We start from the raw sequence: 16,933 nt of genomic DNA on the forward strand, positions 1-16,933 counted from the left end.
ATCTCTCACTAAGTGTATTTTGTAAATCACTATGATAAGATGAGCGATAATCTTTTGTACTACCTGATAGTTATTTTAGTGTTGTAAGTTGAACAGAATGTTGTCTATTCAACAAAGAGTGATAGCTAGGAGTTCAGAACATGCTGTTGTTTAAGACCTGTGATCTGAGTGGGTTTGTGTAGAGACTATACAAATTAAGTCTTCTAGTGGAATCTTTCTGGAAACAGAAGAATGGGTGACATAGTAGTTTTACCTCTGAATATCCATAAAATCTTGTGTTGTTACTTTACTGCTTTATTCAGTTCTGCATTTTCTGCTTTAAATCCCGCTTCAAATCCCGCAAGCATTTTCCGCACTTGAAATCGTTCAAGAGCTTGCTACGATTTGTTAAAGAATAGAAATAGTTTTTTAAGTCCTTAATATGATTAAATTCGCATTGAAAGTGAAAATTAGAACAACAATATTCAACCCCCCTTTTGTTGTTGTCACTGATCCTAACACATACAATAACGGAGTTCGGCCAAATGTTACCTACATCTCTAAATATTAAGGATATAATTAATAAGGAATAGACTAAGAAACTTGCCCCACTCCCATCATCTTTCGATGTGGGATTCTAATTGTGAGAATAGTTTTTTATATCATCATCTGATGTGGGACTCTTATTGTGCCAATAAAATAACAAATCTCCACCTTGACACAATATCCAATAAAAATCTTCATCATTAAGAAAATAGTTCTTAAGTGCTTTCAATTGGCACTTCAACGCCAATTTAAATGCGCAAGATATTTACCAATTCTAAATAATGTTTAAATTTTGGGTTTTCCATGTCTTTCATCTCGAACTCTTTGCTCAATTGAGCCTTCAATTTGTCAATTTCATATTGGCTCTTTGATGTTATCAACATATCATCAACATATAAGAGAAGATAGATATAAGACTCATCTTGTAGTTTGCACAAATACACACAAGAATCGAATTTTCTTATTGTATACTTGTGGTCCATCATAAACTTGTCAAGTTGCTTGTACCACTGTCTTAGCGATTGCTTAAATCCGTACAATAATTTGTTCAACTTTCAAACCCAATTTTATTTATTAGTAACTTTGAATCAATCTAGTTAAGACATGTAAATTTCCTCATTCAAATGACCGTGTAGGATTGCGGTCTTCACATCGTTAGCTCCAAATTCATCTACGCTACCAAGGACAACAAAATTTTAATAGAAGAGTGTTTAACAACATGAGAAAATACCTCATTATAATGAAATCCTTTATTTTTAGCGTATTCTTTAGCTACCAATCTTCCATTATAGCGGCGAACAACAATATTTTTGGTAAATCCTTCTTTCTTAGCAAAGATCCATTTACAACCAATAGCCTTCTTCCTTTTTGGTAGATATGTCATGCATGTCTCATTCTTCTGAAGAGATTTCATCTCATCTTCCATAACACCTTTCTATTTTACATTTTCATTACTTTGGATGACATCTAAAAAAGTTGATGGAACATCATCTACGACTAGAAGTGCATAGGTCTCCATATCAACAAACCCTAGTTGGTCTGTTCATAACAATTAATTCGTGTTATTGTGAAGGTTCTTGGGTCAGAACTTCTTCCTCATCTGACTATCCGTCTGTCGTCGAAGAGTCACTTGTAGTTGGCTTATCTTTATCTGCTCAAACATCACCTATTGTGGAGTACAAACATTCTTGTCTAGTGTTACCTAATTCAACATTGAAGATTCGTCAAAAGTAACATCTCTATTAATAATGATTTTCTTTGCATCCAAACATTAGAGGCGGTATCCTTTAACTCTAGTAGTAAATCTCATAAAAAGTCTTATTTGCTCGTGGATCTAACTTTAATTCAACTACATAAAAATATGTTGTAGAATCAAAAATATACAAAGAATCATAAATAGTTACAGGTTTTCCGACCATACCTCTAATGGAGTCTTTCCACCAAGTGTAGATTATGGTAGACGATTTACCAAATGTTGAGTGTATACCACAATTTATGCATAAAATTTCTTGTTTAACCCAACATTGGACAACATACAATGAAATTTCTCCTCCAATGTCATATTCATACGTTCCGATACTCCATTCTAGTGTGGTGTTTTTCTTACTGTGAAGTGTCAAACTATGACACACTCTTGGCATAACTTCTGGAATGGATCATTCTTGTATTGTCTACCGTTATTAGTTTGGAGAATTTTGATATTTCTTCCTATCTCATTTTCAACTTGAGTTTTCCATTTAAGAAAAATCTCAAACACTTCATCTTTGTTCTTCATTCGAAACACCTATACTCTTCTGGAAAAATTATCAACAATAACAAAATAATGTCTACTTCCAAGAGATGGAGTCTTGGTAGGTCCCTAGATATTTGAGTTTATATAGTCCAAAATACCCTTGATGTTAAGGATAGTAGTGCCAAATTTTGCTCTTCTTTATTTTCCCATAACACAATGTTCATAAAATTTAATTTACAAACTTTTATACCTTTCAGAAATCCTTGCTTAACAATAGTTTGCATAGATTTCTCACCAGGATGTCCCAAACGCATATTTCAAAGCTTTGTTCCTCCAATTCCTTACCACTATCGGAAGTTGATACAGTTGTTGTTGTCTCATTAACTGTATAACCTTCATAGTAATACTAATTTTTAATTTTCTTGATGGATTTTCAACATCACTAGTGCTCTAGAGAATACTTTAAAAAATCAATTTTCATTCCCACATGTAGGTCTTTTAACTCTAAGGCCTCCAAAGAAATGATTCTTTTTCATATTCGGTATGTACCGAACATCTCTAATAATTCTGGTGGATCTATCATTATTTCTCATCTTTATTGATCATATCCCCTTTATTTTACATGTATTGGCATCTCCCATGTCAACAACTTCATCGTCTGGTTTTTAAAGTCAAAGAACCACTCTCGAACTGGTGCCATATGATAGGTGCAGGTTGGGTCCAATATCCACGCGTCAGGATGTGATATTGTGTGTAACATCGACAAAGAGAATTTTGAATTTGCATTACATTTTTTTTCTAAAGCATTTGCATCTTCAGAATCTTTATCTTTTAATTCAAATTTGGGCAGTTATTCTTTCAATTTTCTTTCTCACGACAGAAAGCACATTCATCTTTTTTTTTGGAAAAAAAAGCACATTCATCTTTGGCAACTCTACTTATGAATATTCTTCCTCCCCTTTTTATTTGCTTTGTTGATGGCCCTGACCATCAATGCTTCATTTGTTATAGCTATTTTATTTTTTATTTTGTCATGCTTTCTCAATTCATGACTATATAAAGCAAAACTTACAGCATCAAAAGATAAATTTCTCTTTCCATTAAGCAACGATATTTCTAAATGTTCAAATTTAGGAAGGGAAAATAACAACATCAAGTCCAAATCTTCATCCTCAAATTTTACATCAAGATTTAAATGATCTGCTACTGATTGATTAAACTTAGTGATGTTTTCATTCATGATGGTACCTGACTAGTAATCAAACCGGAATAAATGTTTTTTATAAGGAGCTTATTATGACCACTCTTTTTTAAAAATTTGTCCTCCAAGGCTTGCCATAGTTTCTGTGCAAAAGTTCCGTTCTTCACGGCATACGTTTGCTCTCTAGACAGGCACAATCGAATTGTTTCGCACGTCAATCAATTAATGATACTCCATTCATCTGGCTTTTTTACCTCAATAGCAGCGTCTAGACTCTGTTAGAAAAGACAATCTAAAACTTCACCTTGTCACATATCAAAATACTCAGTACCATCAAATACTTCCACTGCAAATTTCAAATTCGACATCGAGGTCTTCATCCAAGATGACGAAGGAGTTGATGGCCATTTGAAGCCTCAGCCGCCATGTCAAGGATAAATATTCGTCTCTAATACCACTTGTTATGGAAAACTGATAGAATAAAAGAAGAAATATAAGAAAAAGAATTTGATAATGGAGTTCGGCCAAAGGTTGTATATGTCTTCAAGCACAAAGGATATCAATAAATAAGGAAGAAGAGATACAAATATTGGGTGTCACAAATCAAAGGGAGGAGAGTTACTTTTATAGACTAAGAAACTTTTATCACTCTCATCATCTTCTAACATGGGATTCTAATTGTGAGAAGAGTTTCTTTATATACGTACTAAGAAACTTTCCTCACTCCCATCATCATCCGATGTGGTATTTTAATTGTGCTAAAAAACAACATTTGTCACCAACTTCATGCATTTATATGAGATATGAGGTTAATTTTATTAACTTTTGATTAAATTATATATTATACATATCGAGTTGAAAATTAAATACATTTGAAGCTTCTAATGCCCACATTTCCATTTCAGCAAAGAATGCCTCCAGAACAAATGTTACAACCTAAATCGAAAGAAAAGAATTATATATTTTAATTGCGGCCATTTCTTATAACCTTTAGTAATAATTAATGACAAAGTCAAAATTTATTGACATTAAATATTTTTTGTTAAAGAAAGAGTACATAATTAAGCATATAACATATATGCACAAACCTATATTACAATAAAGGTGAACCACCACCTAGTTGAATCACCATATATGTTTGTGTGTGATAAAGTCTCTATCCAACTACTTTTTCTCAAATCTTAGTGAAGAGAAACCAACTCCACTACTTTACAATCAATCAAATTGGACTATGACACTTATAGAGCATGAGAGAGTTGATGGCTTAAGGTTCGCAAAGTGATTGTTCAGAGAGAAAATCGGTGTGAAGCAATTTGTCCTCTGTCTTCTTAAGTAGGCAAATGTCAACGGGCATATTTTTGCTGCTCAACGGATAAATTTGCTTCATAAGAAATCTATCTTGATCTTGATTGGTTAAAGTCCAGAGTAGTACATCAGATGAGATATTCTTTGATCTTTTCTGAACTTGAATGATAATAAGCCAAAATGTCATTAATGGGATTATGATTTACGAGGAGCGTAAATCTCGGAAGTTTGACTTGTCTTTGGGTTTTTTAGCAAAGCTCTGCTGCTGCCAAAAATGTTTTCATCCGTCTTTGCACCAAAAAGGAAACAACTGCTGGAGAAGCGTAAAGTTGACTTCTGATAAAACTAGAAGCGTTCCAATGTATCACCAAAATAGTAAAGTACCGGATGCGCTCCAATTTGATATAAAGCTGAATTCACAAATTATCGGAGGCGATTTTTATAATACTGATTATATAATACCGATTATATAATATCGGACGCGTGTTTTGTAAAAAGAAAGCCGACTTGCAAAATGTCGAATTGATGTAAAATATCGATTCATAAATAACCGGTTACACTTCACATAATGCCGATTTATAAACTATCGGACGCGTCTTGTAAAAATGTCGAACACATATAGATAAAGTTGGATACGTGTTTGTAAAATGTCGATTTTACAAACTGCCGATTTGCCAAAAAGCCGAACGCGTGCTTTTGATATAAAGCCTATCTGTAAAATGCTGATTTGCCAAAATGTCGATTATGTAAAATGCTGGATACGTGTTTGTAAAATGCTGATTTTACAAACTGTCGATCTGCCAAAAAGTCGATTTGCCAAAATGCCGATTATGTAAAATGTCGGATACGTGTTTGTAAAATGGCGATTTTACAAACTGTCAATTTGCCAAAAAGTCGAACGCGTGCTTTTGATATAAAGTTGATCTGCAAAATGCCGATATGCCAAAAAGTCGACTTGCCAAAATGCCGATTATGTAAAATGACGGATATGTGTTTGTAAAATGTCGATTTTACAAACTACCGAACTGTCAAAAAGTCGGACGCGTATTTTTGATATAAAGTCGATCTGTAAAATGCCGATTTTACAAACTACCGATCTTGTAAAATGACCAGTTATGCCTTTTATAAAATGCAACCGATCTTTGATTAAATGCTGATTTTAGTATAATACTGGGCATCTTTATTAATTTAATCCTGCACAAAATTAAATTAACAAAGTTAGGTTCTTTATTTAATAGTTAATTAATACTAATATTTAATTAATTATTTTTATTTAACAATTTCTCCTTTTTTGATTATTTTAAACTAAATATTCAAAACCTTATAGTTTTATAATCGTTGGCTAATTATCCTAAGTTAATTAGTTAAATTAATCTTATAATTTCTCCCTCTTTAATTATTTAAACTAAATATTCAAAGTCAGTGATTTATTTCTAATCAGTATTATAATGTGAAATCAAGTTTATAGTTTATGGGTATATTTGTTATTTATATAAAGTGAGGATACTTAAGTGGTATTTTTAATTTTATAAATGACTAAATTAGAAATAACCAAACTAAAATAACTAACATTATGTTGGTAACTTTTTTTTAACCATGATAGTCCCGAAATGAGATGGATTCGATTTTGATTTTATCTTATCAATAGAGATAAAGATAATGATGTACTCATCAATTTGAAAATAATTCCATTTTAAGGAAAAAGAAGATTAAACTTAGGCTAGTTTTAATTTTGTAAACATAAATTAAAATTTAATTCATATAAATCGAACATTTATTTCTTATTATTTTCCTCCTAAATAAAGCTAAATAATATGGTATGCATCTTTTTACCTGTCATTAATCGGAATTTTTTGTGCATAAGATATTCCATCACCAACAAACCAACTTTAAACAATTTTGGAAGAGTTTTCAAGTCCACCAACTATTACAATAAAGGAGAAACCAACTCTACTACTTTACGATCAATCAAATTGAACTATTTATATGAACAACTACGACAAAATTAACTTTTACAATAAATTGGTCACTCAAGAGGATAGAAACACTCACTTTATATGGTCAATACAAATACAAGATTGCATGGAGCCACAATTATAATTAGCTCTCTGAATGGGAATTGATAGTCTTCCAAAGGCCAATTAATAAGCCAAAGTGTTGGATCGTTTTAGAAAACTCACACACAAGACTCGTGAGTCTTCTGACCCCTTTCGTTCATTTAGATGTCTTACTACACTCATGTCCCGACAAACACTATAGACAAATCTCATCTACAAACCCTATAAGGAGCTTACTAAAGAAGTCAGACTTGAACTAGGGTAACAAAGGCTCGTAAATTGTCAAAATCACCCATATGAAGTTTTCTCCATTGTTCTTGAAATGAATACTCATTGACAGACAAGTATTAATAAATCATCATTTCATGCTAACAAGATACTAAATGAAGGTTAGAAAGAATCAAGAGCAGCCAACTAATATGTAATTAAAATGTTAATAATTATTGATTTAGAAGGAAAAAAAAGTAGTGAATACATTAAATTCTCAAAATTGATATGGTTCGATTCAATATTTTTTTTAATTTTGAAGATTTTATTAATGTTTCTAACATGGATATTTCAAAGATATGGATTTGTTTCACAATTTAGTATAGTTATTTTTAGCATTTTTCCTTATTATTTTTCTTATTTAAAAATTGAAGGACAATTATATGGTAAGTAACAGATACAAGAATGGGTTTGGATTCCAATATCAAAATAAAGCTATTTATTTTTATTATTTTTATTTTACAATTGATTGATTGTATTAAATAAAAAAGCAAAATTTGATAAGAGATGTTAATTGTTTTCTTATAGTAGTGAGTCGATTAAAAGTATACTAACAACTCACCAAAATAATAGTGTACAAGTTATTTATGACATCCTTACTATATAACAATTAAAACAGTAAACTATAAAAGAAAAATCTAAGCAGTGTGCATAACTAAGATTGTTTCAATGAAGATGAGTATAGGCTAGTTCCAACGACCATCATTATTAATGTTCATAGGTGGATTCACATGCAAAAATTGGTGTCGGGCTGACGTGAAAACCTCACTTCAAGCATCATAGCGAATGTCTTCCGACTTCAATGTGACTTCAACGATCAAATCTTTTGTGCTGAGACCATCTCCAACCGGACACCAAAACGCAAACGCATTCCCATTTTTGCTCCAACCGGCCACCATACGCATACCCAAAATGAGAATTTACTGTGAGAGTAAACAAAAAAACCCATATATGCGTAGTTACTGTTCATTTCCCAAATTTTTTTTATACTTTTTCAAATAAGCCCTTGAAATATATATACTCTTTAATTTAAATATTAAACTTGTTTATATGAATTATTTGAAACATTTCATTTGCTCTATAATTAAATATTAAATTTTATTATACTTAAATTTTATTTAATTTATTTTTTATTTTATTATATATTTTTATGTTATATTCTATAACTTAAATTTTAGTATAATATGTTTATTTATTTAAATATATTATTAAATTATATGTTAAGTATGAATTATTGATATATAATTAATTTTATTTTAATTTTATTAAAAATAAAAAAAAGATTAGGGTTAAATATGTAAAGTTAATAAATATATAGATAATATTAATAAGGTTAAAAGTTAGTGTAAGAAAAGAATATTCTAAGAATATTCTTTTGAGGTTGAAAATGGGTTCTTGGGTTGGAGATGAATTACTGTTTGAAGTGACATTTACTGCATTTTGGGTTTAGGAATGGGTTTGTAGGTTGGAGATGGTCTGAGAAGATACTGATTCTTCTGACATTGAGACAAGCTACCTTGTTGACCCGACAACCCATCTCTTTAGACATCTACAACTTATGAGCAGTTGAAGAGCATGACCACAACCAAATTTAATGTAAATTAAAAAAATATTAACCAACGAGCAAATTCAAAACAGGTTGCAATGTTTATTAGCAAAATCAATAATCAATCACTTCATTAATTAAATTGTTTAAATCATTAACTAAAATATTTTTATATTAAAATATTAACTTACTAACTAACTTGTTAAATTAAAGTTGGGGACAAGGTACTAGATTATTAAATTAAAAATAACAAATAAAATATTAAATACAAAAAAAATATTATTATAGTTCATTACACAAATAATTAATAGTAAATAATCCATTTTTGGCTTACACAAATCATTCATCCTAAACATAGTAATATAAAATAAAAGTATGTTTTAAGCTCTTTAATTTGCTTTATTGGAAATAATTTATATGAAACAAACAAGCCCTTAAGATCATTTGGGATTGCCAGAATTTGGCGCCTTGAGTAAAAATAGTCCATGATGCTGGAAATCCTTATCATTACGAACCTAGAGAGGGGGAACAACGGAGAAAACATCGCTCAGTCGCTCGCTGCTAAGTTTTGATCGCCGTTTTCTTCAAGAGATATGGATCGTATTAACCATTTGAAGTTGCAAGCTTACCTTGATTCCATCTCAAACAAGGAAATTCAAAATCAGGTCTTTTTGTTTACCCATTTAGTCTATCGCTAGAATCACTACTTTTTCTCTGATCGGCTCAACTTGCGTTCTGAATGTTAGCTAAATTTGGTGTTTTGACGTAATCAAAGCTCTGTAGTAAATCTGGAATGTGTTTTCTTCTCTAGATCCTTTCTAGTAGGCAAGAGTACTATGTTTTGTGTTAAATCAAATTGGGTCTTGCAGTTGCATAAACAACTTACTAGATAGATAGATATATGCTTCTCTTGGTGATTAGATAGCCTTTAAGCTTGGAAATGTCACTGGATTGAAAAGAAACCTAGTAATGTGTTTCAATTATGGTAGGTGAAACTTAAATCTATTGTTTCTCTTTTTTTATACTCATCAAATTCTTCATATTTTCACCATATTCTCTCAATCTGTCCTTATAGAGGTTTATTTAGCACACCCATGTCTGTTCCTGTTTATGGGTTTTTATGATTTGCTGAAATTTGCTTGGTGGTGACAACTTTTAATCTGTTTTCTTCAGGGACCTATCATTGAGGAATTGGGGAAATCTGGATCTCATGAAAATAATGATGCTAGTTATCAAGGTCTTTCAGATTATGATGATAGCAACGGATATGAATCGGATGATTGCCTCCGAGCGCTGCAAACTCAAGTAGATAAAGTTCTGGCGACAGTTGCTTTCCCCAATTATACTATTCCTAGTAAGTTTGTGTTTTTGTCGTATATTGAATCTTCGATTGAGTGTTGTGCATCTTGTGCTAGTGCAAAATGTGCAGTTATCCATATTTCTAGAAGGACAGTAGATCAGTTTTGGTTCTAACGATTATATTAAATGCAGGTGGCGAAGACATGACTGAGTTTAAACATTATGGGAGATTCGATTTTGTGGATAGGTTTCCAAATCACTTCTTTGAAACATTGAATCTGCACAAGGTGAATTTATGTTAATTATCATCTTTGATTGTGTTCATGTGTATGTTGCACATATGCATGCTTACCTATGTCAATTTTTAATGAGCTTCTTTTGTGGCAGCCTTCGTCGATGTGGATTAAGAGAGTCCAGGAAGAGTTGAAATTTCTGGACAACATGCCAGGTGAGGAGTTTGCTTTATCTTCTTCTTCTTTATTCTTTTCTGGAATAAATCATGGAATTTAGGTTTTTAATAAATTAAGAGATCTTACTACAATTGAAGGTGACAAGTGATCAATATTCTATTCTAGGTTATATAGTTAATAATTGAAACTTGAATTCTGGTTTATGTTCTTCAAAACTGAATATTTAGTTCTAGGTTAGGATACTTCAGGATAACTACATTATTACCATAGGAATAGTAGTTTTTTCATACCTTAGTGCATAGTTGTCAATAGTGTATATCGCTCAATAGCGTCAAAGTTGTTCATGGTTATAGCGTAGTAAGGGCTATTTGAAAATAGAGCATAAAAAATATATAAGTATCAAAAATAAAAAACATAACAAAATAAAAGTTCAAAACTTAAACCATCAATTCTTAAACTTTAAAAAAGTTCAAGACATAATCTAAAGTTCATTGTCATCTTTTTCTTCATCAAGATCAAGATCATCTTCTTCATTTGAAATTGCATAATGCTCAACATCATTCTCTTCTTCACTTTTTTCATCAAAATCAAATTCATCTTTTTCATCTAAAAGATCAAATGTGTTTTAAAAGATCAAATGTGTTTTAGATATTTTTATTAATCTATTCCCCCTAGACTTAGATGTGATTGTCTTTGAACGTCTTAAAGGTTTAAAGGTCTAGATGAAGTTGTATTTGATTGCCTCAATCAATATGGAAACTGTCCATATCTAGTTTCAGAAAGTGTTTCAAATGTGCCTAAGTGACTTTATGTTTTCGTAACTCGTTTAAATAAATTTAAAATAATAATAATTGTAACATAAGTTGTTTAATTTATTGACTTGTCTTTTTATGATGTTTATTTTTCTTTTTGATTTGGCATGTGATTCGGGTTTATAATTTTTGGCAATTATTATTAAAATTTGTGCATATCTAGTTCGATTTTCCTTCCCATATATCTTACATTTTTTTTGGAAGTATAGTATATGTGTTGACTCATGTTTGCCTTGAATTGGATTATTACTTTCTCTTTTTGTTGAACTAATTATTTTTCTAACAGTAATTTTTTTAATTTTACATGACTTATAGTTATAACTATTTATGTTATAACTTGTATCATAGAGATTTTAAATGATTTTATCATGAATATATCAATCAACTTTATCTCTATTAACTTGGTTTGTTAAAGAATTAATCATAAGTTAAATATCCATCTTTTGCAGACTCCATAAATGTTAAAGCATGTGAAGCAAGGATGGATCTTATCCAGGCCGTCATAGTGGGATCAGCTGGAACCCCATATCACGATGGTCTCTTTGTCTTTGATCTCGCCTTCCCTCCTTCATATCCAGATGTACTCCCGGTATGTAATTGGGTCACGGGTTTAGAGTTTATCTTTTGTTCACTTTTTTAAAAAGAGTCCATACATAATCACAATAAAAGTTATTTAATCACATTACGATAAAACGTTGTAAGAAAATAGAAGTCATCAACTTTTAATTATGTTTGTAACAATTCATATATTTATTTTTTTGGATGTTACAGTACTTTACTAATCGGTTCCTTTTAAAAATACATTTTTAGATTGTTTACTACCATTCGGGTGGTCTTCAATTGAACCCAAACATGTCCAAAGATGGGATAGTGCGATTGAACACATGGAAGCTTGAGAAAGGTGAACCGATACCGAAAATGTCAACCATGGCACAAGTTTTGTGCTCCATACAAGTTTTGATTTTCAACTCTAAACCCTTTTTCAATGAACCTGGAAATTCAAAAATTTATGTTGGAAAAAAGGGTAAAAAGAAGTCTAAGGATTACAATGAATCTGTCTTCATCCTATCACTAAAGACAATGATGAACACACTTACAAGCCCACCAAAGGTATGTATATGTATAATTTATAATTACTTCAAAATTATTTTATTAGTTTATGATAGTTATGTTTACACATAGCAAATTTTTTTATATAATAAAATTATTTGTAAATAGGATACCATATTTCCTATTATTTTTTTTTGTCTTGATCCATTTTTTTAAATTTGTATTTGGTAAAAGTATTGGATTTTGATTGACAAATATGTATTATAAATTCGAATTTTGCTTATGTCTTGTGTGATAGTGTAATTGATTAATTCTAAATTCCATCATAATTAAGTTAGATTGGAATGACAAATCAAATTTAAAACTAAATGAGATGATTAGGATTTTCTATTTTTTTTTTTATAGACTAAAATCCCACATCCACTTCTAGGAAAGAAGGTAAAGAAAAATAAATTACCTACCAAAAAGTATGTCCCAATTCAAGACCTACTTGTGAATGACCTACCAAGGCAAAGAAAAAGTAATATTTGTTTGAAAGTCATCATCTATGTTCAAACAAAATAGTCTTTAAGCCAATGTGAAGAAGTCATGATGAATGACTTTGTTGTGTAGACAATTTTTAATGTAATACAACTTTCCTCACTGAAAAGTAAAATAATACCGGAATGAGATTGCATCTAATCAGGCTTGCTTGTCTTCCCTAGGTACAAAGTTTTGTTAAATTAAGATGGAATCTTTAATATCACGAGAGTTCTCAACCTTGCTCTCGATAACTCACAGCATATAAATGTTATTGATTCTTCTTCTTGCATTGAAGAGATTGTGAAAGATCAGGTTATACTAACCGTCTTTATTGAGCTTGACACTCAACCATTTATGTCTACTATTGCTCTCCTTTTAGATACAAAAACAAAACAATATAATGGAGAACCTCAAATTTGTCACTAAGTTCCTTTTCAGGGATATCCCTTATTCATCCTCATGTCAATAGTATCAATTGTCATGGAAATAAGAAGCATTGTTAGTTTCAAGAAGGCTTAAAGATCCTTTTTGTTCATAGAATTATTTTTGGTTTTTGTTTACTAGGTAATAAATTAGATAATGTTATAGCTAACCTTGCTAAAATATGTGTATTAGTTGTGGTGTTATAACCTAATGAGAACAATTTGTATATTGTGTGTGTGAAGACATTTCTAATTTGATTTCCAATGATATATAATAAAATATGAAAGATCCTATTTGAAAACTATTATTCTTTATTGATCAAATTAGAAAAAAATAATAAGTTCTAAAATTGAAAATTTTGTCAAAGCTGATATTTTATTACTAGAATATTATATAATTCAATTGTCTTATTTTCAATTACATTAAAAAAATTGAATTAAGAAAATAAATAAATTATAAATGAAACAGAAATAAGAATAAGAATAAAAAAAATAGGGTATGAATAGAAATATAAAAACGAATAACATAATGTTAGAAATTTGTTACTTTTTGAATATATCTGAAAGTAAAACATTGAAACATACTATGTGAAGAATGGTTTTCCAAGAGATATCTGTAATTTAGTATTAGGTGAGAATAGATTAGATGTGAAACAATTTTGGTGTAATTCGTGAACAAAATGAAATCAATTTTTATGTGTATTTAGGATCATTAAACATTATATTAGAAGATAAACAAATAAATTCACTATTGTCACACCATAGTGTATGTGGAGTAGGTAACATGATTTTTAATTCACTTAAATGATTAAAGTCAACATAATTTTGTTGTTGCATGAGCAACTGCACAATATTATGAGATTATGCCTCTACTTATTGTTTCTTTGAATATTCAAAAGAAGATGAGGTTATTATGAAGAAAAACGCAAATAATTGATTGTTGATTTCGGCCCTCTAGACCATCAACCCAATTTGAATTAAATATTCCTTGATTGAGAATATGTCGTAGGTATGGAAAATTTTATTTGACATCAATCCAATGATTTCTAGACTGTAGAATCAGAAAGTGGATCATGAATCTGAATCAATAGGTATGTTAGTGGTTTGACAGGATGCATATCATGTAAGAATTTCTGAATGTATTTTGTCTGAGATATGATCAATCTGGAAGAAATACATGTTTTTATCCATATAACTTGTTCTATATGACCGAGATATTTAATTGTGAATATATCACTCAAACGTTTAATTGTTGTAGTATATTATTGACAAGATCTATGATATATGAAGTTGGTTTCGTTAAATCCTTTGAGGAATATAGCATATCAAGCTCGAGGGGTCTATTTTGTGGCAATAAATTGGTTTGTTATGACGATAAACATGATTAAGAAATTTGGGATAAAACAAATCTAGAGGTTGTGTCATTTAGACTCCTTCGCCAGGTGTATCATGTATTAATATACATTAAGCACATCCAATTGATGAAACGACCACCCACGAGTAACTACAAAAGTTAAAACGGTAAAATTTGTCGTTGATCTGACTACAAGACTTGATGTTTCTCCATATTGATGAAAACCATTAGTAACGGGACATACTTGGTATTGTTTAGTAACTATTAACTTTATGTTTAATTTTAAAAATTTATTTGCATCCAACAATATTTTGTTATGGCGAGCAAGTAACAACTAACGATGTATGATTGTAGAGAAATATATTGAATTTAGAAACCATGGGAGAGCTTCATGCTGAATCTTTCTTGGCACTATTATACATGTTGGTTCTAAAACGGAAGTGATAGTAATAACATAGTTTTTAGTAGGAACATGAGATCGAGCACAAAGTCAACACAAGTTGAGTTGAAGACATCCATTGCGGTGATGAGATTTTGACATCATCTTTTATAAGTTTGGACTTTGTATTTACATTCTAGAATGAGTTGACATTCGATTCAACATAAAGAGTATGTAGAATTAACTTATGCATGAGTGGTAAGAGAGACTTAGTTGAGATTTGTGTAGAGGAGAGATCAATATGTATCTCAAGGGAATTTGAACCAATGTTAGTGTTAGTCACATGTTGGGTTAATGTTGATGTGAAAGTGATATTGAAAACAATGTTTCATTAAAAATGATATGTCGAGATATAAAAAAAATACGACATATTTAAATATGTAAACATTTATATATTTGTGAGAAGATCTATAATCAAGAAACAAACACGGATAGATCTAAAATCTAGTTTGTGTGAATTGTATGGTTATATAATATAATAACATTCGGACTAAAAAACTTTAATATTGAATAAAACTTCAAATGGAGATTTACACTCTAGAATTTGTGCTGGAAGTTTTATATCAGATATTTGGCCGAAATAACAAACCATATTAATATGTGTGTGATAATTTCACATTAATATGTAAGGTTAAATTTTGTTCAGTTATGAATAAGAGAGTTGGTGATATATGTCATTAAAGTATAATTGATTTAAAATTACGATATTTCCCATTCCAATATAGAATTTGGTGAGTTCAAACTGATATCTCTAATAAACCTCGTTCTCTCCCTTCTTTTAGAAAGGGTTCTCTTTTTCACATACCTTGTCACTTCAATTTCACATTTTTTTTTAACATATATACCGATATGAATGATGACTATCTTCGGGATGAATTGTTTTTTCAGATAAAAGAAGAAAAGAAAATTATCAGTCATTATTATTATTATTAATTATTTTGATTTTTAATTAAAATAGTTCACAGATTTAAACTTTTTAAGATCTTTATCAACATGAAGACAGAATATTTAGCAAAAAAAATCAATTTTTCAGTTTTTATTATATAATGACTAATTTTGAAACAATTTTGTTACTTTATTTAGAATTTTATTTTGAACATTAATTACCTATATTTTCTCCAAAATTATTTTGAATTATTTTTCTCCCACTGCCATCTCAATATCTTATTATATTTTTTATTTTATTTCAAGTTATATTTGGGTTATTTTTATTTTGAAATTTTATTTATAGATATTTCATGATTATATAAGATTACTTTGTTTCTTAATTTAATACAATTTTTTCTCTTTATCATTGATGCAGCATTTTGAAGAGTTGATTAGGTGGCACTTTCGTGTTCGTGCACATCATATTTTGTCGGCTTGCAAATCTTACATAGACGGTACTCCAATAGGGGCGTTTGGAGGAGGATTTTTTGGTGACGATGATCATTCTGGTCCAAGCAATGAGTTTAAGATTGCGTTGTGTGGAATGATGGATGGTTTAGTCAACAAATTTATTGATAACGGAGCAACCGACTGTGAGAAATTTCGCTACGTAAAGTGGCATCCATCTATGAAGTCTAATATTTAGATAATATAATTCAGTTCACTTCTAATTTTATATGACATTGGATCATTTCTTCTGTTTGCTTCTTCAAAAGGCACCTTTGATACTAAGAGGTTTGACAACTTTTGTTTCAGATGATAGTTTTGGGATTATTTGATTGATTCAAATATATGCTGGATTCATTCATATTGGTTTCACAGTAAGTAACAACATGGCTTGAAAAGTTGTTATAAATGCAAATTCTCTATCAACTACTCATAGTTATATGTAAAATGTGTTTGTTGGGTAAACTATTTCTGAGACCCTTGTGTCTGTGATAACATATACTATGATAACATATAGAGTTGGGAAGATCTCCTTTTTGGTTGTAGTGTTATCATTGATAGGATCTTGACCCAACAATAGATGTATATTATGTGAATTGTTATGGTGTATGTGTTTTA

General features: G+C 30.2%; 1 protein-coding gene across 1 annotated transcript; it reads left to right on the forward strand.

The window, feature by feature from the left end:
- Window positions 1-9,130: 9,130 nt before the first annotated feature.
- Window positions 9,131-16,514, forward strand: LOC124909610 (putative ubiquitin-conjugating enzyme E2 38). The gene is made up of 7 exons (XM_047450276.1): window positions 9,131-9,298; window positions 9,807-9,987; window positions 10,125-10,219; window positions 10,320-10,380; window positions 11,604-11,743; window positions 11,965-12,264; window positions 16,245-16,514. Exons 1-7 carry the CDS (start codon window positions 9,227-9,229, stop codon window positions 16,512-16,514), a joined length of 1,119 nt encoding a protein of 372 aa, XP_047306232.1. The 5' UTR covers window positions 9,131-9,226.
- The last annotated feature ends 419 nt before the right edge of the window (window positions 16,515-16,933 follow it).

The sequence above is a fragment of the Impatiens glandulifera genome, chromosome 7 (genome assembly GCF_907164915.1).
Source record: "Impatiens glandulifera chromosome 7, dImpGla2.1, whole genome shotgun sequence".
In the NCBI taxonomy this organism is placed as follows: domain Eukaryota; kingdom Viridiplantae; phylum Streptophyta; class Magnoliopsida; order Ericales; family Balsaminaceae; genus Impatiens; species Impatiens glandulifera.

What these genes read in the sequence shown, in the direction of transcription:
- LOC124909610 (XM_047450276.1), top strand. Translation starts at nt 9,227, where the DNA reads ATGGATCGTATTAACCATTTGAAGTTGCAAGCTTACCTTGATTCCATC. An exon ending in CCCCAATTATACTATTCCTA is followed by an intron (nt 9,988 to 10,124) that starts GTAAGTTTGTGT and finishes TATTAAATGCAG; the next exon opens with GTGGCGAAGACATGACTGAG. An exon ending in CACTTACAAGCCCACCAAAG is followed by an intron (nt 12,265 to 16,244) that starts GTATGTATATGT and finishes TCATTGATGCAG; the next exon opens with CATTTTGAAGAGTTGATTAG.